The sequence below is a fragment of the Falco rusticolus genome, chromosome 4, assembly GCF_015220075.1.
Source record: "Falco rusticolus isolate bFalRus1 chromosome 4, bFalRus1.pri, whole genome shotgun sequence".
NCBI classification, from domain to species: Eukaryota; Metazoa; Chordata; class Aves; order Falconiformes; family Falconidae; genus Falco; species Falco rusticolus.
Window position 1 is genome coordinate 107,442,251 of NC_051190.1, and position 24,117 is coordinate 107,466,367.

The window sequence follows — 24,117 nt, forward strand, 5'->3', positions numbered from 1 at the left end:
AAGCTCTTCTACAGACTGCAGGTGGCTTAGCAAGGCTGAATTGCTCTTGACAAAGCTGGAGAGGTTCGCGACAGCTGAATTCTCTGTTTGCTCATGCCGCTCCTGCTGCAGCTCAAGCTGCCTCCTTTCATACAACCCTTCCACACTGCCTCTTGAACACTCCTCTCCCAGTAATACACACACACACACACACCCCACCCGCCCCCCTTTCCTTTCAATTTTGCTGTGCCCAAGTCACATTGAGCAGGAACTCATGTGAGCTGCAGTGGCACAGCAAGCTAAATTCAGAGTTCAGCGTTCGCACCTGACCACTCCGCGCATTGCTGCTCTCTTTGCCACACCAGACAGTACTGTCAAGGGAAGAAACGTTATTCTTTCGTCCCAAGGTACTGACAACACTTCTAGGACCACCAGGAAGCATTAGGGATGCTGCAGGATGGCACTGGGACCATCCATCCTAGGGGTGCCCATACTCTTGGGCTAAAATTCTTTTTTTTACATCCAGTCCTGCATATCCTATCTTCATCCTCCTCACCGTTGCCTTTAAGTCCTGCCTTTAAGTCCTTAACTGCCTTTCCAACTCTGTTGACTACAACGGATGCTCCCCAAGCCCATGAGGGCTTGCTGCTGGCTCTGGTACTCAAGTCCTGTTTCTAATCTTCCTGCTGTGCTGCTTTTTGCTCCCCTTTCCACAGCCACCCAGAGAACAGAGATGATGAGTCAGAAAGGGAAGTTTAACAGTGTCCAGAAACAACCAGAAAACCTCAAGAGTTTTACTGCCTTTCTTACTGAGAACAAACAAGTTGCAATGAATAAAGAACATCACGTGGGTGAGTTTTTAAAATTATCAAACTGACCTGTTCCACAGCTGCTTTCAAAATACCGAGTGCAAAAGGAATCAGGGGGTGGTATGAACTGTGGAGATCTTTTTTTTAATTATTTTTTAAAAAATGTTTACAGGAGTTCAAAAGACCAAAGGTCATTATAGGATACATACAAATCATTATTAAATATTCCATTTAGAAAGATTAATTGGTCAGAGTGAGTAGGTGTGAGAAGAAAAAGAAAAAAAAAGTGAAGTCCTACACCCATGACAGTCAAAAGAAGCAAGCTGGTGACTTCACCAGTTTCAGAATTTTGCTCACGGTATTAAAACCCCATGAGCCAGACATCCTCCAACAGCAGCGCTCCAGCTGTTAGCTATATGTGGATAAAATGTTTTCACAGTGAAGTACATGCCATTGCCAGTGCGTACTGTACCATGAATGTAGCTGTATCGTTGCCTTTTTTGCAAATCTTGCTCTTTATCTTAATTTTGACCTTCAGTTAACACAACTGTAAACCTAGGTAGGCTAAGGCTTAATGAAAGATTATTTTACCATCCATAGGACGTTCAGGAGTTTCCTTGATCTGTGCAGCAAATAATGCATCTAGAAGATCAGCGTTACTGATAAAATAACATTCATGCAGTAGAAAACAAAGAAATCATACAAATGGAAGGGAAACTTAAGCACTGCAAGAGTGGAGGATTGGGTCCTTTCAGATTAGTTCACCTGGTTAGCAGACCAGAGTTAAAAATTTTTGTCAGCTTGGAACTCACTTCCATTTTTCATGCTGGCAACTCTGAATCATCTCTCTCTGCTGCTTCAACTTCAAAACAGGAAAAAGTGAATACAGTAACCAGCCGCGGAGTCTTATAATAATATTCCTGTGCTGTACAAAGTAGCTGAGAAAAGCTTGACTCATAGAGCATCTTTCACCATGCCTGCACGGGAAAGCTTGTGAAATTGTGCGGGGCACCAGTCTAGTACTCCTTCCTGCAGCAACGTAAGAATGTAAAAAGAAGATAATGAAACAAAAAGACCTGAGATAAAGGGGAAATTTTGCAACACTGCACTTAAATCTTGATCCTACTGACTTGAGTAGCCGACTACCACCCACAGCAGAAGGGCCACAACTTCACCAGCAGCGCTTGGGCCCCAGCTCTATTTGGAAGGCTTTTGCTGTTTTGGTGGCATCAACAGGCTCAACAGTGCCCCTCAGTAAGTGCTGCTGGGGGAATTCCTGAAGAACAGAGTTGTCTTCTGTAGCTGGCCGGTGTGTTCAGAGGATGGAGGGCATGGTCCTGGGCTCCGTAATTAAATATCCAACGGCTGCTACGTACCGCACCAAGCACAACCGATGGGGAGGGCAGCGTAAACAGGAAGAATGCAGATGAGGCTTAGAGTTGCTCCTTTTACAGGCACTGTTCATCCTTTTCTTGTGCTCAAAACAAGAATTAACTGTTAGTGTCTACACGGTTAAACTGTATGTGAACTTTTCCTTTGCCAATTAGTATTTTATTTTAAAATGAGCAATACGCTGATTTAGGTCTCCATACATACCCATACTCACCGAGTACTGGAGCCAAACAAAAGCAAAACAGGCAGTCAGATAGTCAGCTGTGTTTTGGCTCCGCATTTCACACTTCAAATCTATGTAAATAGTTCAATTGTATTACAGCGCATTTAAGAAAATAAAGGCCAAAAAAAAAAGGGTAAAGTCAACCTGTGCTTGGTTTTGTTTGGAATACTTCATCAGATCTTGGGTGCTTCTTCTTCTATATACTCTAAAATACAGACTGTACAAAGTAGATTAATAATACAAGTAAATTGCATCATGGATGCAAAAAGTGTTTGAAGAAAATACAACTGAGAAAAATACGCTAATGAATTTGTTTTGAAATTAGCATCACTGAGTTAACAATAGAGCCTGATACTTTGCTTGCGGGTGTTTACCCTGCATTCTTTTAACATGCAACACGTAAACTCCCTAAAGGATTTTTAGCTACACATCATCTTCCAGAGTATCTGCTCCACTGAGTTCATTTTAAGGCTTTATGGTACATACAGATCTGGACTGCATATGAATAATGCACAAAAGTGACCTCCATATTAAGGAATCTGCACTACGCTCAAATCCAAATATATTTAAATAGTCACTTAGCTGAATGCATATATTTTAACTTTTTTCCTTTTTTTTTTTAAAGCAGATACTATGTAAGGTTATTACTTTTTTAAGAAGTATTACCTTCCTTTCTAACAAGATAGAACAGGATCAGAGTAAGCAGAGTTATATATATTGTAGAGTTGGACATAGAAAATCTGTCAGCCCTAGTTTATAAAGTGATATTCATCTTTCACTTAGCTTTTTTCACCTTAAAACGAAGAAAAAACCACCAAACTGTCTAATCCTTTCAATGTTCCCTCACCTCTTCCCAGGTTGCAATGTGCTAAACAGAAATATATAAATGCTAAGAATACCCAAGCCATCAATTCTGGTAACCTGGCTGGAGACTGTGCAGAAATGCTTCATTTGTGAGATAAATTATGTCATTCTGTAAATGGCACAAAACCAGTGGTGGGCCAGGACTGCAAATGGAGCTTTACTGGGTTTTAGGCCTCTTTGAAGTATAATGCTAACTGTATCGACATTTTTCCACAGTCTACATCTTTCAATTAGGACTAAAAGAACTAAAGTTCCAACAGCTGACTTTTGGGGTTTTCCGATAAAGTGGAAGTGACCTTGTGTATGTACGGCCCAGCTGATTCTTAATGTAACACAGTTATTTTGCTGTAGATAAATCAGATTTAGATCTGATAGATTTGGCCCTGGAAGACTAATTTCATATGGCTCAAGAATATAGTTAGCAACAGTGAACTTCACACTGCTTCCTATCAACTCCAGGTGCAATCGCAAGACTTCCAGCTGGCAACACCGAGAAGGACCGTCCAAAAAACAACGCTTGCATGTGTTTACCACAGGTTAAATGTTTCATTTTGTGCAACACAGAACAGAACTGGCTCCTGGCAAGATTGTAATATTGAGGCATACAATCTGTCACTAGACACTGAAAGAGCTTAGCACCTTCTAAAACTGCTCCTAACCCAAGCAGTTTGACATTTAAAAGTGCAGGCTCAATATATGACATTTACTATGCAAATAGTTTTCATCTTTTTCCCCCTCTTTAAATTAATTTCCTAGTCATTACAAAGTTAAGGCCCTAATAATTCAGATTAAGTGCAAGTATGCTGATGTTCTGGGTCAGAGCTCCATTGACTTCTACAGGGTGTTATATACACATAGATGGTTGTTACAATCTGAACGCAGAAACTGGACCCTGAATTGGTGAAACAAATAAAAATCAAGTGTCGAACGCATGTCTTGGAAGACCTCTAATTAAAACAATACTTTTCAACAGACATCACCATCTTCCCCTTTTCCCCCGCAACTGAACAAAAACTGTATTTTGATCTCTGTAGGATTTTGCTTGGTTTTCTTCCAATTTATTAGCTTCTGTAATTATATAGTCCATTTTATTGTTAAATCAGAAACAGTAGGAGGACACTCTAGGTTGGTATAGTCATTTTACAATGGGCATATCAGCTACAATACCTTTACCTAATGTTGTCAAAAAAACAAAACAGAACCAGAACATCTCTTTTTTTTTTTTTTTTTTTTTTTTTTGACAAACCTGGTTATTGACATACCACCTATTCTGTGAGGAAGAAAATACTTGAAAAATAAAAAAGTTAAAATTTAGTTAAAAGCTTTACTTGTCTGGGAGCAATCTCATAAAACTTCTTTATATGAGCACTTCACTTCACAAAATGAAAAACTATTTACAACATTTTGCTTGCAGTTTGGTCACATTATCTACACACATTTGCAGAAGATCTTAGGCAAAATAGGTACGTATCTTCTTCCGACATAGGCTATCAGATTGATTGCACATTTTCCTTTTACATAATGGCTCTCCTATAGTGCACTGAAGTCAGCGATCACTGTCTGATTACATTCTCATCTTAATTTATGGCTCAACAATAAAATCAGTACCACGTCAAACCCAACTATCCGAGCGGCTGAATTACATATAGTGTGAAACATATGGATTCTACCTTTTTGGACCTGATTTTCAAAAAAGTAATTCACTTCACTAGCACAATTCACAAATTGTGCAAAGAAATAAAGGACCTGTGCATCCAATTACTTGAAAATCAAGGCATCTTGTCAAATTTTGTCCACTGATTTCCGTCTAGTTATAGCTCATTTCAAAAACAGCCATTTCCCTATGGCACTATAATGAACTTTTCAGCACGCTATTACTGAATTACAGTATCTTTTACATATATACTATACTGTGGCCAATAATGTAATTTCCATGTTACACAATATCATTGCCTTCACAAGCAGAGCTGCTACATACATTCACAGTTTCAATAGATTGTAATTAGCTTCTCCAGTTGTGCTTTAAAAATTCCAAATATTTTCCAACAGTAAGTGCAAAGCAAATGTCCTACGCAGCTATGATTGGTCACAGAGTTATAAACTCCATAATTACGAGAACAGCGTTCTCTCATTCTCCATTTTCATCACCTGCTTTTTCAGGTATGACCTCCAGACTTCGACGGGGCTTTGAGATTTCTGCATTTTCAGTGCCTGGTTTATTGAGTCCACACGAAAGAGTGGCGTAATGGATTTGTTTCAGATTCTCCAGTGCTTCATTTTTAGCATATTTGAGAAGATCAGCTTGTCCCTGTAAGAAGAAAAATGTAGTTAGAATACACAACTGATGCTAGGATTTTCTTCACACCCCCCCACCCCCCCACCCCCGTTCTGTTTGTTTCACATTAATGGTAGAGTTGCCCCGCTCAAAAAAAAAAACGCAAAAAAAAACCCAACCCCCAACACCTCTCCCTAAGAAGCCAAAAAAACCCTCAAGATTGGATTATTTGATGCTAGTAAGAATCAAGCTCTTTGCTTTCTCTGGAGCCAACCCACTGCATAAATAAAGGGGTTGGGATCATCTCTACCTAACAGTTTTCAGGAAAGTAATCTGTGCTGTAATTTTAATCCATGGGGACTATACATGTTTCTGCATAAAGAAAACTGTGAAGGCTGATTTTAATACTTCAGGGAGCTATTAAACCATTTGGGGTTTTTGGTTCTTAGAAATTTTTTTCCCTAGCAATGTGATTCATTCAACAGCAGCATGGTAAAGGATCAATGTTTATCAAAGCATGAAATACAAAAATACAGGTTGGCAAGCAACACATAAAAAGGACAGTGATGACAAAGACTTCACAGGCTTGTTTGCAGTTCAGTGCTATTGCTACCCCTCTTCACTTGCACTTTTACACTTCAGAGTAATTAAGTTTTCGGTAAAGGTGTTAGAGAAACTGTCCCAGACAGGTGACTTGGCTCTGTCCTGCAGTATTAGCTACTCCATCTCTTTGTATTGATTAAAGCCCTCGAACAGCAACAGCTGTCATGAGCAGATTACAGACTGCCTTGCCCGCAGCCATCCCCTGCCTGCCTGCCCGTACGCAGGGAACGAGCAGTGCCGTAGCACACGGTGAGCGCAGAAAAGCTCGCAAACACACGCAGGAAATCTGTAAGGGCCAAAGTGATCGCACTGTGTGTGCACTCCTGAAAGAGAACAGCCCCACAGCTCACAGGAAAGCAGGTAAAAGCTTCAGAAGTAGCAGATCTTAAACAGTGTCATTTCCAACTGAAATGAAAGAATAAATAAAGTTTATTTTTTCATTTCATGAAACACACACACAAACACACAAAAACCCCCAGGTACTGTAGTGCCTTGAGACTGTCAGTTCCTGTAACGTCTAACAAGGTTATGAACAACCGACTGCAACTTCTCCTGCAATTGGAGTACTCCTGTCTGTCCTGGGTAGATTCTGGCTCCTGACAGATGCTTCTCTTCAAGAGATGCTTACATCTCTTCTGGAGACAGAACAGATATGTTGACTCTCCTCCTCTGCCAGATAAGGCTGAAATCCAACTTTTTTTGATTTAAAAAATAAAGGAGAGGTAGAACAGCAGTCAGACAAAACCACGTGTGCACTCGGTGTGATACTTCAGCTTTACTTCTTTAGCAACTCAGAACATAATTACTATCCTATGAAGTAATAAACCACGCAATTGAGGCACAAAAATAGAAAACAAATATTGCTTTCTTCAAAGAAATAGTGCCCACCCTCCCCTTGTCCAAGATTACGACTGCCAAAGCGGGGTTTTTTTCTGATTACAAGACAGGAGAAAAATCCAGAAATTCACCAATGGTAGCACAAGCTTTGGTAATACTTTCTTCTAAAGAAAACCAGGGCTTTTTTTTTTTTTTTTTTTTCTAAATCACATACTTTTTTCCAAACTGACAAACAACTAAAAGCTAATTTAAAACACTCCAGCAGACTAAATGAGTCATATCTGGAGTGCATCTGTTGCTAGCCCAAGTTCCACTTTACATGGATTAGTAGAATATAGTTCTGGAATTTTAATCGATTTGTTTATTATAGGCAGAGCTGCTAGCAACAGTCTATTAATAAGGTTGCCCAAAACTTCTCATCTAAAAAAAATTTGCTTTCAGTTGCCTATATGCTTGCCAAACTAACTACTTGAGCTGACACTTTCTACGCAGGATTTCTGCCATTGGCAGATTTTATTATTATTACAGTTCAATATTATTCTTTAATCTCATCCATATGGTTCATTGAGTTCTGTGAACAGACAGAAAAATGCTGTCAGAATTTTTTAACAATCTTCCATCCTTCCCTCCACACTCCCACTTGAGGTAGGGACTTGTAATTCAAATGACTTCAGGGACCCAGAGTAGTGGTTCCAAGTTACGAGCTTTTAATAAACAAAAATCAGATTTTGAACGTGGTTAGTACAATCACTCAGGCTTTCATTCTCAATCATTCTTCATCTCTTGACAGCTCCAGCAATGTGGTAAGACAATGCATGTTCCATTCCCACACAATAATGAATATGCATTAGAGGAAAAAGTTGGGGTTTTCTTGCATGGCTTCTCCAAGTTCTCTTGCCACCAACATTCGGTTGCCAACGCAGGCAGTCCAAAAGGCTGACTGGAGAGCGGGAAGAAGATCCTGGGACAGGGACTCCGGTGAGGAGGCAGATGGACAAGATGAAGGGGCAAGAGTGATCTCTGGGACCGACCTGGCTATCAGTCTAGGGCTGCAGAAAGGGAAGTTGGACTGTAGTGGACTGCTGGACAAAGTAGAGACTAGGTCCTACTGAAAGAGGAGATTGTGAAATAATGAAAACCAAACACACCGCGACAAGGCTGAATTTGGATCACACAGGGTCAGTGGAGAAAGAGAAAAGACTGAGGCAACATTTGGGATTACAATACAGAAAGAAAACAGGTTGACAAACCCCGCCATTTTGAAAGAAGCCTGAAAATGACAGACAAGTAGAAGGACTAACAAGGAGTGAGAGAGCTTGGTAATGAGACTAAAAGCTGGTGAGAGAGAAAAACAAACAAAAAATGCAGAGCAGAAAAAGACTGCAGAATACAATGAAGTCCGATAAGGTGATGAGAAAACTAAAATTACCACTCATTGGGAAGGACCTCTAGAGGAGGCAAAGTGGGGACGGTATGACCTGGAAAGCAATGACAAGAACTGCCAGAAGAGAAAATTAGTCGCAGGGTGGGAACAGAATACTGAACGAGAGAGAGAGGGAAAAGAGGAAGCCAGGGGTTAGCGGGAATGTCTGGATTTTCAGCAGATAACTGGAAGTGTCTGGACAACACTAATCAGGGAAGATGAACTTTGTAGACAAGAGAGGATCTGGGATAAGGGGCTGGATTATTGCAGACAAGAGTGGGTTCAGACTAAACAGATTTGGCCAAGTGGGATCAAGTTTAGACCAGGGTGAAACAGAAAAATCAATCTGTGTACACGACTCTCTAACCCTTAGAATGAAGCAATCGATCTCTGAATGCCACTGAACTCAGAAAAATGTCTGTGCAACCAACTGCATTGTCATTATCTGCTGGCATGCCTTCATCCAAAGATAAAAGAAGAGCCAACCACTACTACCAAATGCAGCACAAGCTCAAGTGAGAGATGTCTGTGCAACTGATGTAAGGTACCTAGCTCTGTTGATGTGCCATCGTGAAGCCATATGCTGCGGGAAAAAAAGCAGCGTGAATCTTAAAAATTCAAGTTGTAGTCACAGTGAACACTGCTGAACAGTAATACAATGCATCTAAAAGGCAGAAAAGTTAAAAAGTCATCCAGATCTGAAAAAGTTGCCCCCACGCACTTAATCAAAAGAATGCAAAGACCTTCCTTCTAGCTGTATATCAAGTGTCTCTTGCCCAAGGGTTCTCAAGATTAAGTTTCAATTCTTTATAGTCTACGCATTCTGTAGCTGCCTGAGATACTGATTTTCACAGTAGGTGCCATTGATTTTGAAAGTCAGTTAATAATACAGTCATTGACTACAAGCTGGAACACAGGAATCTCTCAGATCTACGGACTACTTCGGTGCCTTTTCACCTTCTTACCAGGCCCAAATGGTTGTAGGCTACTCGCTCTGATAAAATGCCCTATGATAAAATGATAAAAGAAACCTATCAACAGCTCAAACCTTAGTCAATCAGATTTATCATCAGGAAGTTTAAAAAAAAAAAACCCTCCATTCAAAGAAACAAAGCTGCTTCGTGAAGACAACTCAATGCTGGAATCTGGAGCAGCTGCACAACCACACCCAAACGTTTCTTGCTATGTCAGGCTTTCACCTCAGATAAGTCAAAATGTAAATTAATTTAGTCCTTAGTGTTGTCTGGCAAACACACCATAAAATTCAAATATACTCCCAGCACTTTGTGGTAATTCCCATCTGGGAACAGGACTGATACAGGTCTTGCACATCCCAAGTGCAGAGCACCGAGAAAGCACTGTCCTCACAGCAGCAGGCAGCAAACGCTGCTCCCTTCTGTTCCCTGCGGTTAAAAATCACAAACAGCGCCGAGCACTATGTAACTTAAATACCTATTTCACATATTGATGTCTACAAGCTTCAGAAAAAGAATGAAGCACCAAGCTGTTCTGCAGGCAGACATGAAAAAGACCTTAAGAAACATCAAAGAACAACACTGATATTCATTCCTAAGCTTTTAATAAACAATAACAAAGGAAGTGAATTAATGTGGAAGCCCAATTCAGTATCCTTCACACCTCTCTGTCCCAATATGCCTGCATCAACTACTCTGTTTTGGTTGTTGTTTTTTTTAAATCAACATTAAACATCTTCAGTTTGTTTTGAAGCTTTTGGCTAAGAGGCAGTGTTTTTTACATCATAGCTCCTGAAAGGTAATTAAAAACAAAATCAAAATGCTTCCTATCAGTTCTCATACCCATGAAATTATATCATTTCAGAGACAATAGGATATAGCGTAAACTACACTGTGTCTCAGCACAGCTACCTGTATAATCTGGTATGTATTTACTCATGATTTTTGGTTATCGGGTTCTTCAGTGAGTGCATGAGCATTAAATTAAAACCGTAGAGATGACATTTGAAATAACTGCAAAAGCACCCTTTCCCCCCACAAATCCCAAGAAACTGCAACAGTAATTACTGGGCTTTAGCTCAGTTTCTGGGACACAAAGCTCGCATCAGAAAAAATAAGCCAGTACCCCTTTCTCAAACTGTTTCTCTGAGCAGTGGCTGCTAGGGACAGTGGGATATACTGCAGTGCTCCATGCGCAGCTGGTGTGCTCCAGGAGCTTTTACAGAATCAGGACAAAAAGGACTTAACTTCCTAACTTCTAAATATAGGTTTAATTAGGAGCCAAAATCCCACCAGTCCAGCAACACCAAGAGACTAGTAGTTTTAGATATTTAAATTGAACTGCAACGTGGGAGGTTTTCTGAGTACCTACAGGACTAGGCAGCAGCTAGCAGCTGCACCCCTCTAAGTACCTTGAATAGTCCATTTATAAATACATTTATAAAAATAATGTAGGTGCAGAACCAATGGCATTACAGAGGTAACAGACGCCACGAACTACATGCCTTGGGCTTGCTTTCAAGAGAAAGTAATTTGTGATGTCTAATGTGACATGTCTAAAAACTCACAGCCGACAAGCATCATCTAACAAATTCTGGAGTTAGGAGCCCCACTTTGAATCAGAGTACTTCCCATTTAACTCTCCTCCCTATATGTTTAGGACAGCTCTTTGTTGCAAAGACTAATTTAAAGATGCCATTATGCTCTTTCTATGAGCAGCTCAAATTCTGAGCCTACAAAGGTTTTTTTCCAAAGTTTTGCTATGTCAGAGAAGTCTGTAAATTGCTACATTAGATTGTTTGTAGGAGTTTGCTGCAACAGCACTTTAGAGCAATTTTCTTTATTCCACTGTGTACTCTTCCTGACAGAAAATGTGATTATGTAAGTTTAGAAAATATGAGCGCTATCAGTCTGAGTAATAACAATAAATAAATTACTAGCAAATGATCTCGCAAACTCCCTCTATTTGAAAGAAAGGAATATTTAACACTGTACAACCTCTACATCTCTCTGAGAGGCAACAAAGTTCACTAAAGCAGACTAAATTTACTCTAAGTGATGTTCTGAAGTTAAACAAACATCTGTATGTGCACATATGGGGTGCATAATAATGGGAACATGTGCGTATATACATACACAAATTAGAGGTATTTCAGTTGAATTCAAACATACTATACCAATAATAAATTTGGCCTCATGGCTTCAAGTTAGGAAAAATAAAATCCTCTAAAATAGTAACTGTAACGTGTGTGCCCACACACTCTCATATAGATATTGAATAGCTATGTCAGATGTCCTAAACAAGTTCCCCTAGAATTAAGCTGTCAATTTTTTTATTTTATCAAACTTTCCATTGCATCAACTACAGTCAAAATGTCCCAATTGAAAAAAAAAACCCAAACCAATATGTACCTTGAGGGTAAAATGCAGCTTAATTGGTTTGGAAAATACATCAGCCACACCATATGAGCATTCTGTGATCCCTCTGTGAGGGAGCTGAGGATGGTGCTCATGCAGATTTATTTAGTAATGCTGTTCAGAGCCACACACAGCAATTCCTGAATCATAGCCAAGAGACCATGTAAATTACTGTTCTTAATTACAAGAATAGAAAGTTTAATCCATCTATGCATGGCACTGCTTTTGGTGTGTTTGTCGCTCAACCATATTGCTTGTTGAACAACAAAATTTGGAGCCACTGAATAGACAGGGGTTTATTTTTCTGCTGTTCAAGAGGGAAGTTGTTTTGGCACAGGCAGGGAATTCAACAGGAAAAAAAAATAAAAAAGAAAGCGGCTCAGACTGTCACTCTCCTGATCGTTTTTTACTCTAAAAAATGTAGGCCTTCACTTCCTGTCCTCCCATGGTTTTTAGAGAACTGGAAAAACAGAAATTGAAAAACATAGGATTAGAAAATTATGATTGCAAGTCTTTTTCTTCAGACAGGAAGAGCAGTGTCTTAGAAACTGATAAACTTTTTCTATTTAACTGTGTAATGCAAGAGAAGCTGTGGTTATAGCCTATAATTAAGAGTTTGGAGTGAAAAACCTCAATGCGTTACTTCAAATAAATGACAACCTCTAACTTTCTGCACATCTAAATGCACTTGATGGATGCCTATGTGAACTGTAATACTTGTAAATAACTTTTAAGATGTAACAACCTACCAGCATTTTCTTTAATACCTCCTGACAAAGTTTTGACAACAGACTGGTTAATACTTTATCAAAAAGATTGGTGAGGTGTTTAACTATGTGACAAATTGTACCTCCTATAGAAAGGACCTTAATCTGCACGTAGAAAAAAAATCCAAGTCAATGTTGAAGATATTTTCTCAGTAATCTCTTCAAAAGGAAGGCATTCTAACTTCATAATTACGTTAATCCTAAGGATATGCACAAAAGCCATTCAGCGTTCTGAAGAGCCACATCTTCCACGTGGGTTCTCTGATTACACAGAAATCACGACTTCACATTTCAGTCGCTTATCAACTGCAAACCTCTCCCCCCCCTAACCATTATGCTCCGAATGGAAAGCAGAGATGCAGCAAAGGTACTGCTGTTTCAGGCAGCATTAAAATAGATTTGCCTATCCAAGCTGATGTCTGGAACCTTTGACAGAAAAGCAAAGAAGAGATAAGAATTTATTTCTTTGACATTCGCCCAGACCCGCTGAACTGACTCCCCTCCTATCCTTCAAGCAGCACAGGAATGGTACTTGACACATCCCCATACGCTGTCTTCAAGAAACTCCGCTCTAATAAAGGAAAAGTGTTTGGGTTTTTTTTAGTCCATTTTTAGTCCATCTGGTCCTTTTACCTATAAGCAGAACCTGAATGCATATTTTTTAGAACGGATCAACTGTACACACTGTAGTAAATTTCACCTGGTTTTGATTTGCCCCTGCACGGGATTTGTGCAGTGTAACACAAGGGGGACTGGAGCACCAAGCAACACCATGAAAAGCTCAACAGCTGAAAGCAGCACGGAAAGCAGGAGAAATACATGTGTATTGCTGCTTTTCTGTAGTAGTTCACTGTAAGAAGAGGTGACAGGGAATTTGTTTTCAGTAAGAACTAAAACCAAAAAAAAATATGCGGGAGAAAATAATTTTCTTTATAATTAAAACAGACTTTATAGTTTAATGTATTGATGAAATATTTGAGTGGGAGAGAAGAACTCATTAGTGGATGTAAACAGAAAACTTGAATAATTTGGGCTAGAAAGACAGTATCAAGGGAATAAATTAAGGGAGGCAGTTTTGCTCTCTATAAATTTTTATATACTTTGCTGAGATGAAAAACCATCAGCAAGAAACTTGAAGTGTTCTACATTCTCGTTTCCTGAGGGTCTCTCGCTGTGTCCCTGTTTCAGCTGGGATAAGAGTTTTCTTCCCAGTAGCTGGTGCAGGGCTGTGTTTTGGCGCTGGTGTGAGAGCAGCGCCGACAGCACACGGATGGGTTTGGTTGTTGCTGGGGGATGTTTATACCAAATCAAGGACTTTTCAGTTCCCTGGGCCCTGCCAGCGAGAGGGCTGGAGGGACACGGGAAATGGGGAGGGGACACAGCCAGGGCAGCTGACCCGAACCAGCCAAAGGGATATTCCGTACCATATGGCATCACGCTGAGTACATAAACTGGGGGAAGAAGGAGGAAGGGGGGACATTTGGCATTATGGCGTTTGGCTTCCCAAGTAACCGCTGCGCATGATGGCGCTCGGCTTTCCTGGGGATTGGCTGGACACCCGCCTGCCCATGGACAGTGGTGAATGAGTTCCTTGTATTGCTTTGCTTGCGTGCACGGCTTCTGCTTTACCAATTAAACTGCCTCTAACCCAATGCAGGAGTTTTCTCACTTTTACTCTTCCGACCCTCTCCCCCATCCCGCTACGGGGGGAGTGAGTGAGCAGCTGCATGTTGCTTAGTCGCTGGCTGGGGTTAAACCACGACATGCTAAAAGCTTTTTCATGCTTCACCACTTACTGTTGTGTCAAAACATAAGCAAATGCACTTGACAAAATGCAAAGAAAATCTCCAGCTCACAAACATGCAACTTCAATCTGGATTAATAACATAATTTGTATGTACCATTCATCATTGACTGCGGTAGCAATAGCTTCCCTTTTGTTTTTCAATAACTGCATTAACCTTAACACTCTTACTCCCTTTCAAATCAGGGTTTAAACAGTGGCATAGCATCCTCGCAGCCCCAGTTGCTTCACAGAATCAATAGTCATTATTTCAACCCTGTATTCAAGATTACAGCAGATCCTGTTAACGTTAGAAGGTTTCAAGAAGAAAATGTCAGACAAACTAAATTAAACAACCCCCCCAACAAAAGAAAAGAAGAAAAATTCACATTGAAAGCCTGCTGTGTTTTCAAGTTATATAAATTAAACTGAATATGGTTACAGAAGTGAATAAATCCAGTTGCACTGTGACACAGAATAATGAAAAGTAACAATATTAGAATGTCAGTTATGAATGGAAAGATACAGTAACTAACCAACAAAGGAAGGCACATTACCTTTAAAATTGTAATGTTCCACGTAAAACTTTCTACTGATTTTTGCAGTTTTCTTTCTTTTAAGCCTTCTCTTGCTCCTATATTGTGCAGGTTTTCATGAAACTCCATCGCTGTGGAGAATAAGAGGAATATAGAATCTATTTTAATGCATTTTTGTGATCACAGAAATAGTGATTTGAATCTAATAAGGAAAAAGGCCAGTGAAATAGTCTGAAGAAATCTTATTCTTCAAGCAAAAATGTATCTGATCTAATAATGTGTGACATTATACAACATGCCAATATATAAAATCTCTCTAAGCCAAAATGCACACTGAGGTTCTTCTTGGGTCACTGCCACACAAAGATGGAGCCAAGCAAATATTTACTATATAAAAATTTTCTTTAAGCACACCTGTATTTGTTGCACCATATGTAAAAACCTTTTTGTGCGTTGCTATAGGAGGGAAACAGTAATTTCATGAAATAGTCTATCCCAACAAATTTGTTTTGTTCCTTGCTCTTTTATGCACTGAATTTACATCACAGTTGTCCAGCTAATGGCTTATATGCTGGGGCCAGCCCAGAAAATAACCTTCTCCCCTTACCCCTGACAAGAAGAGGCGTAACTGTGAAGGAGGAGTGCCAAGTAAACCACCAAAGACCTTTTACCACTCCTGCGTGAACTACTGTGTCCACAAAACCTGTATCCGACCAACTCCAGACCAAAAATTTCTGGCAAAATTCAGATTAGCTTGATCTAAACACTGAGAAGGGTGACCAAAACTTTAGTTTTAACCCAGCACACTGCACAGATATAAGAACAATAATTTGCTTTCCATGCTGCTGTTACAAGTCACAGAAAAATAAATTTGAACAGTCTCTTTCCTAGAGGGGAAGTAAAATGTCCTTCCACAGGTACACACATCAACCCAACATGGATTACAGCAAATCTCCTATAGAAGTCATACATTCAATTGTGCTCTCAGGATCTCATTCAGAATAATTTAAAGGGTATTTTGAGGGCAAAAGCTGGCAAGTGGTTTTGACTTACACCTATGAAATTAAAACCAAGTTATACCTTAAGTAGACATTGTAATTTTGACTGTGTTGATTGAGATCTTCTATTTGCCCAGTGAGGATCTGTGCTTCAAAATATACATGTAATTATCATGGAATAAGCATACGAACTTTTGTTGGCTGCCGGTCCTAGAGTAGACTGACTTTTAGGGACATTATGCTACCTGTTCTTCATAATCTCTCTACCCCACACTCATGCCTCATTACAAGAAAGAAATATGACTGAATGTTTTATTTGTATATTCCTTACCTTACTCCCATAAATATGTATCTGTACACTTTAAAAATTGTTCATAAATTCATTTGAAAGACATCATTGTCCTTTTCAGCTTTTCTTACTATTTTCAATTTTACTACAAGGAAAATAAACAACAAGTATTTTCCCTGAATTAAAATATTGTATCATTTTTATTTCAAACGCTTCATAGCTCTGCCTCTGCCTTTAGAGTACAGCCTCAAGTAAACCACTCATATTATTTTTCCCCAAAACAGATTTCTAATCAGGTGAGGAATTAAAAGTTTCTTCATCCATCAGTTTCTAAGTATCCATTTCCTGTCCACATCATCCAAAACAATAAACTCCCAATAGGATCATGGGAAAATTATGCGCAGATCCGTATTTATGACAGAAGTTCCTAAAGCCACCATGAAAATACACATTTTCTGATCTGTACCATGACTTATGAGACTACACTGCTAAACTTCTGGAGTTCTGTGCCTCATTTCCATCTTTAGAACTGCTCTTCAAATCCGTGGGCATTAGTGATCGATAATAACCTTGGAACGAAGCCAGCCAGAGAGATTAAGAATAACGCCGAGGGTCTGCATGATCGATGTGAAATTGGTGCTTTGCAGATTTCAGATTACTTTTACATATCCAAAGTCACGAGTACCCTAAACGCAGGCAGCGGTGACCATCTATTGTGCTAGCCAGAAAAGCTCCTTTCTGGCTCGCTGACTGCCTTCCGCCGTGAGTCTCTTCCTTCTTTACACTCGTACACTACATTTCTGTCCTGCCAAAGCCACTGCACTCCAGCTAAACACACCTGGCGGTTAGCAACAAAATCCCACTGCCCCTTTCCAGAAGATGAAACCAAGTCAGGTCATCCTACCAGGCACACACATGTAAACCCTCAACAAACAAGCACCTCCTGCTTAAATAGCACTAATCACCCCACTATCCTCAACACCGAGAAAACCTCATGAAGTTCTACAAGGCCAAGTGCACGTGCACGTGCAAGTGCAACCCCCAGTATCAATACAGGTTGGATGGAAAAAGGACTGAGAGTAGTTCTGAGGAGAAGGACTCGGGGGTGTTGGTGGACTCAATCATGACCCAGCAATGTGCACTTGCAGCCCAGAAAAAACAAATCCTGGGCTGCATCAAAAGCAGGGTGACCAACAGGTCAAGGGAGGTGAATCTCTCCCTCTGCTCCGCTCTTGTGAGACCCCACCTGTAGCGCTGCGTTCAGCCCTTGGGCCCCGGTGTAAGAAGGACATGGACCTTATGGAACAAGTTCAGAGGAAGGTCACAAAGATCAGCAGACTGGAGTCTCTCTCCCATGAAGACAGGCTGAGAGAGTTGGGGTTGTTCAGCCTGGAGAAGAGAAGGCACCGGGGAGACCTTACAGCAGCCTTCCAGTACTTAAAGGGGGCTTATAAGAAAGATGGGGACAGACTTCGTAGTAGGGCCTGCAGTGATAGGACAAGGGGTAACAATTTTAAACTAAAAGAGGGTAGATTTAGATTAGCTATTAGGAAGAAATTCTTTACTGTGAGGGTGGCTAGATGCTGGAACAAGTTGCCCAGAGAAGCTGTGGATGCCCCATCCCTGGCAGTGCTCAAGGCCAGTGTGGATGGGGCTTTGAGCAGCCTGGTCTGGTGGAAGGTGTCCTGCCCATGGCAGGGGGGCTGGAACTAGGTGATCTTTAAGGTCCCTTCCAACCCAAACCATTCTGTGATTCTATGATCTCTTATGTACTGAATAGGCCAACTCCTCATCATCATCATGCTAAACTAAAGCTATCCTACTCTAAGCCTAAACATAGAACCAAGTAGATTTGAATTTTATTTCTGTTCCTATTACTAGGTTGCCTGATAAATTGAATTGGATTATTTCACCTCTCAGTTTCAGTTTCTCCACCTGCTTAATGGAATGGAATGAATGGCATTCACTACAGAGTATACGGACAACTTAATTTTAGAGTATGAATGCAGCGCAGTATTTAACTGTTGAATACATATCTCTTGATGAATACATCATCCTCTTCTATGTCCCTGCTTGGTTTTCTTGCATTTTGCCTTGGAACTATTTCATACATTAATAGTGGCAAAGTAATAACACATCAGATTCCAAAATGAAACTGACTAGTTCAAAGATAACAGATAAAAGAGGAAAAAGCTTTTAATTTACAGCTAAACTAATAAAATAAAAAATATGTCCACATAAACTCATGTAAACATGCCTTTAAGACATGCTTGCAAAGAAAACTGGATGTTAAATGAATTTTCCTAATAAATACAGAGAATCTTCTATCTCCTTTCAAGTAAAAATCCAGCTCTTGCTCTCATTAAGATACAGAAAAGAAATCACTTTTATAACATTTAATTACATCTAATAGTATTAGTAATTTTGAGCTGTCCAAGAGTTCTTGGATGATAACAGCCATACTACTAACTTGATTTATCACTCCTAATGTATTTCTCCATGTACCACCTGTTTGATCAAAAAAGCAAGTTACTTATGTTTTCCATTTATACTGGCAGATCTTAGAAAGGATATCATCCACAAGTTTCTGAGTGATCATGAAGAGTATATACGATGTATGTTATTCTGTTCAGATGGGATTTCCTGGGTTTTAATTTGAGTCCATTGCACAAATGTATTCAACTATAACGAAGTGATCACTGACAGTTGTCTTGAGTCAGAAAGCTCAGTTATAAAAATTTCTTTCCATTAAAGATTTACATAGAATCACTGAGGTTGGAAGGCGCCTCTGGAGATCGTCTAGTCCAACCTCCTTGCTCAAAGCAGGCTGAGGTAGAGCAGGTTGCCTAGAACTGGGTCCCACTGGGTGCTGAATAGCACCAAGGATGGAGACTCGGCAACCTCTTCCAGTGTTTGACTAGCCAAGGTCCGAGGCGAGCCCTCTCTGCTCCAGCCTGGAGAATCCCAACTCTCTCAGCCTCTCACACAAAAGATGCTCCACTCCCCTAAATGCTCTTTGTGACCCTACGCTGGACAGTAAGTCCATACCTTTCCTGTACAGGAAAACCCCAAACTGGACTGAACGCTCCAGTTGAGGCCTCCCCAACGTGGAGCAGAGGACAAGGGTCACCTCCCTCGGTCTTCCGGCGCTGCACTTCCTTAGCTATGTTCAACTTCTTGTCCACCAGGACACCCGGGTCCTTTTCTCTGAAGCTGCTTTCCAGCCAGTCAGCCTCCGGCCCGTACTGGTGCGTGCAGGGGGTCATTCCTCTCCAGGTACAGGGCCTGGCACTTCCCTTTGCTCGACCCTTTCCATGGGGTTCCTGTCACCCATGTCTCCACCTGCCAAAGTCCCTCTGAGGAGCAGCACAACCATCTGCTCTATCTACCCTCCACCGAGTTTGGTGTCTTCTGCCAACGTGCTGAGGATGCGCTCTGCCCCGTCATCCTGCTGAAGACACTGAAACAGTAGTAGCTCCGGTATCAACCCCTGGGGCACACCGCTAGCGACTGTCCTCCAGGCAGACTTCATGCTGCTGATCACAATGTTTTGAGCTTGGCTGGTCCGTGACTTCTCGGCCCACCTCACTGCCCGCCTGTGTGGCCTCCACTTACTTCATCAGTTTGTCTGTGAGGACGTTACAAGAGACAGCGCTGAAGGTCTCAATGCATTCAAATCAAAGACACCCACTGCTCTGCTCTCCACCGGGCTGTCAGGTTGGTTAGGTCTGATTGCCCCTTTGGAAGTCCATGCTGACTTTCCCCAATCATTTTCTCATGTCCTTCATGTGTCTGGAAGTGTGTTAAGAAGTCTGGTCACCCCTGCACCACCACAAGTAAGGGCTAGCTGACAGAAGACGTACAATTTCCTAAGTGCTTGCACAATAAAGACACTTCCATTTTTCATAATCTGATTCAAGCCTTCCATGTTAAAGACCAGCTTTTCAGCGAAATGTTCAGCCCAACTGTTGCAAATCATGTAAATACACTGTAATAAATGTAACAAAATAGCAATACCATGATTTAACAGCAGGTTCAGTGCTGAATAACTTTCTTGTTCCCCACTGCTGATTAGATTAGTTCGAGTTTCATGGCTGTCTCAGCTTTCCCCTCTCTCTCCCCCAACCCTGGAATGATTAGATGGCTTTAACACTTCCATACCTCCTGGGAATACCTTACCATCCGAGATGCTCCTCTGAAATGTTACATACAATTCTTTCGTCCCATTTTCAATAACTTCAAACAGCATGAGGACAAGTGCTATAAAGCTGCTCAATGCAGTAGGATCCCTACATCACGATGTGAGGAGACTAATAAAAATTTGCTTGGTTAGTCTAGCAAAAAGAAAACCAAGAGAGGAGTAATTGCTCTCTAGATACACATCAGTCAGGTAAGGCCTTGGACATCAAAGAATCATTTCAGCTAGAGGACAATATTAAGATGAATGTCCATCAGTAAAATTGGAATTTATGTAAAATTTATAACCATTTTGGATGTGGTTCTGTAAGCAGCCTTGAAAAGGAGAAAATTACTCAAATCAAAGACTCATATTCATTTTACAATAGAGCTTGATATGATCAATTTCAAAAACTGTACCTGGAAGTAGACTTCAGGACCTTCCAGTCCTGTGTTTCCTCAACCAGCTGCATAATGACCTCTCTCAACAGTATTGTATGTCAGACCTCAAACCCTCATTAATTTATGCTTAGCATATTCTGATGGAACATTTACGTCTACACCAATCCAAAGTACACACTGATAATACTGCGGGTCAGCACTTAAATTCAGTCAAGCCAAATATATTTTATTTGATTCTTGGCAGAGCATGATTTAAAAGCAAACAGAATACTTTTCAAAAGAGTAGTAAGTAAATAAGAAAAAAGAAATAAACATTAAATATTTTTAAAATGCAAAGGGAAAATACTATACAGCTTTTGATTAGATTATCACATAATGCAGCTCAATTACTATGTATGCTCATCTTGAATCATTACAAAGTTTTTGTGAATAATTTGCATACACCGATTTGTTCTTTACAAGAAAAAAAAAATCCAAGAAAGCACTTTATATATTAAAATGTTTCCTCTTACACTGTGTAGGTTAATATAGGAAATATATAATATAGGAATATTAATATAGGAAAGGAAAGAATTCTAGGAAAAAACTTAAGCTTTAACTACTCATTTCCACGTGTAAGTATTTAATCCGCACATACAACTGCTACATTTGGCCACATCTTTGAAAGCCAGGGGGCATTAATTTTTTACATCATTAAATAAGTTTCTTAATATTTTTATTTCAGATCATATTCCTGAGCATTAAGGTGTTTCAACCTCACAATTTCCTTTTAAAATGAAGTTTATCAGAAAAGTGATTGGGAAAGAAGTCTGGCTTCAAGATCACATCAAAAATAATTCAAGTAAGTCATGGTAGAGAAGCAACAGAAGTCACTAAACTTCTAAATTCTCACATATTTTGCTTACAGAACACACAAAGATTTAAAATAAACCTTAATAATTTAATCCTTAGAGCACTTCTGTATTATCTAAGTATCACTACTAACTGCAAAAGCTGCGTCTTAACAGGAACAAGGAGTAGATCCACAAGTACTTCCAAGCACCTGCTTCCCACTGAAGTCACCCACAATATTTTACATCAAAACTAGAGAATTTCTTTGCAGATTCTGAGTGTGCTGTGCCTCAGCTTCAGGAAGCTCCAGGTCTGAATTATTTGCATTCCAAATATTTAGATTAATACTTGACGAAATAACACATTAACTAAATTAGTTGTCCAGTATTTTTTAATTATTTCAACTTTTTTGGCAATGTGCAGTATCTCTGTAGCAAGTGGAAATGTTCCCCAAACACAGCCAGCCATGTACTGCCTCTACTTAGCTGGCTAAAAACACATTTTGGTGCCTGCTGCCCTGTTAATTCTTTAAAAATAGCAATGACAAATTCTATGCCTGAGATAACCTTCTTATCCCAACATCCCAAACAACAATGGCATTGCAGCCTGCTGAAAGCAATCCTCTCTACAAGGACTGTATTAGTATTTACTCTTCCAGTCAAGACTCATCCAGTTCCATGCGCAATCACAGTAATTCAGTTTTCAATGTAAGACACTTCCATGCTGGAAAATCACTTATGACACAAGATGATCGCCAACTTCTTTACGAACCACTGTCAGAAGAGACTCAAAGTAGTTGCAGCATCAAGCTTACACTGTTCTGAAGTTACCAAGAGGACATCTGTGACATCTGGCCTTGATTTAATTAAGACTCGGGTTACTTCCAAGAATTAAGTAACCAGCCCCACCTTCTTCAAACACTTTTAAAAACACTCCTATGTAACATTAACCTTGGGCACCAAAGTCAACAGAAGAAGTATCAAGCTACAAAACACATAAAACACACACACACACCCCACTTTTTCTGAACCCTCAAAACAGCAGTCCGACAAAATACACAGAAAACCAGGCCCTCAAATATTAAAACGTTTGTTCTGAGAAGAGGACTCATTATACTCCACCCCCAATGTATGGAAAACTTTATTCCACAAGGACAGTCCTCCATTAAGATGGGCTACATTTCTGAATGTAGGTGAAGTTAAGTCACTACCACATATGAGAATGGACCTTAATGCTGTCAATAAAGGGCAGAAACATAGAGCTACAAAGGAGAGGATTTTTTTCCACAGACTGCCATTTCCATCTTTTATTTATCAGCCTTGATCCTCAAGAGATCTCGAAGTCTAAGGAAAAAAACCACCTTGATTTTATTGAATGCTTGAAAGCAGCCTTAATAAAGACATTGATTTATGGCACATTATAATTTCTCCCAGTCTTCAGATCCCACTAAGCCCACACTGTTCCACTGGCAATAGTAACTACTATCTCTTCTGCTTACACAGGAATGTAATTTCCCCACCTTCTACACCGGAGAAACTGGGTACCTTTTTCTTAGAAATTGCCTGATTAATACAATTAATTCAAACCCAGAGCCATTTCCCCATCTGTATTTAACTTGGGATTTGTTGTTACTGTTTAAAATATAAAGAAGAGGACTGTGTATCAGAAAACCCATTCAACTTCTCAGCACTTCAGCTTATATAGCATGTCACAAAATCTGTCTTCAACCATACTGATTATAACACCTCTGCTTTTTCTTAACCCCTGTCTATGGATAGGTTGGAACTGTTGGTTAGTCTTAGTCAACAGCTGTTGTACTAGTTATTTTGTCACATGTAGATACAGAAAACACACGGGAATAAACGGACTCCTCGTACTTTCCTACCATTTTGGATTAGACTGTAGTTAGAATAACTATGTAGCCTTTGAGCAGTTCTTAGTACATAAAATGTTTGCTGTATTGGTGCACTACAGTATACTTCTCTATATCTTAAAGAGATATAATTAATCTTGTCTCTTCAGTCATTTTTGCAAGTAGAAGGCAACTGCTAAAAATATGAGCTACAAGCTAACATAACATTGATTTTGTAAATATTTCTGTACTGGGAAAGGCTACTTAAAATCAAGAATTCTATTTGAGCCTCTTACAATGTTATTCTGATTTCCAGCACACAAAATTTTTTAGTCTTTCGATCACTGAGGTTGCTGAAAGTTGAACATGTGACTCTACATAGTCATCACTGATACAATCTGATCTTTTACTGGGCTAGAATTGCATTAACAGTAGGGGAAAAAAAAGACTTCATGTGAAGGGGCAAACCCAGGAGAACAATACAGGTCTGTGTTACTTTAAGTGTTTGCCCTAGGAGCAGCAAGTGATATCGTTAAGAACACCTAGAAGTATGGGAGATGTATCCTAGGAATCATCCACCCTTGTGCAAAATAGATCAGACCGCCAAAAAGAACACCACCATCAAAGGTATTATGGTAAGCTATGTACGAGGAGCAAAATATGAAAAGTATGGTGTATGACTAGTG

General features: G+C 40.0%; 1 protein-coding gene across 1 annotated transcript in view; it reads right to left on the minus strand.

Moving 5' to 3' along the window:
* Positions 1-3,013: 3,013 nt before the first annotated feature.
* PLCL2 (phospholipase C like 2) overlaps positions 3,014-24,117 on the minus strand; it is a 105,036-nt gene continuing 83,932 nt past the window's right edge. The window contains exons 6-7 of the mRNA XM_037385672.1: positions 14,905-15,014; positions 3,014-5,575 (exon numbers count right to left, since the gene is read on the minus strand). Coding sequence (XP_037241569.1) covers positions 5,396-5,575; positions 14,905-15,014 — 290 coding nt within the window. The 3' untranslated portion in view covers positions 3,014-5,395. The remainder of the gene's footprint in view (positions 5,576-14,904; positions 15,015-24,117) is intronic.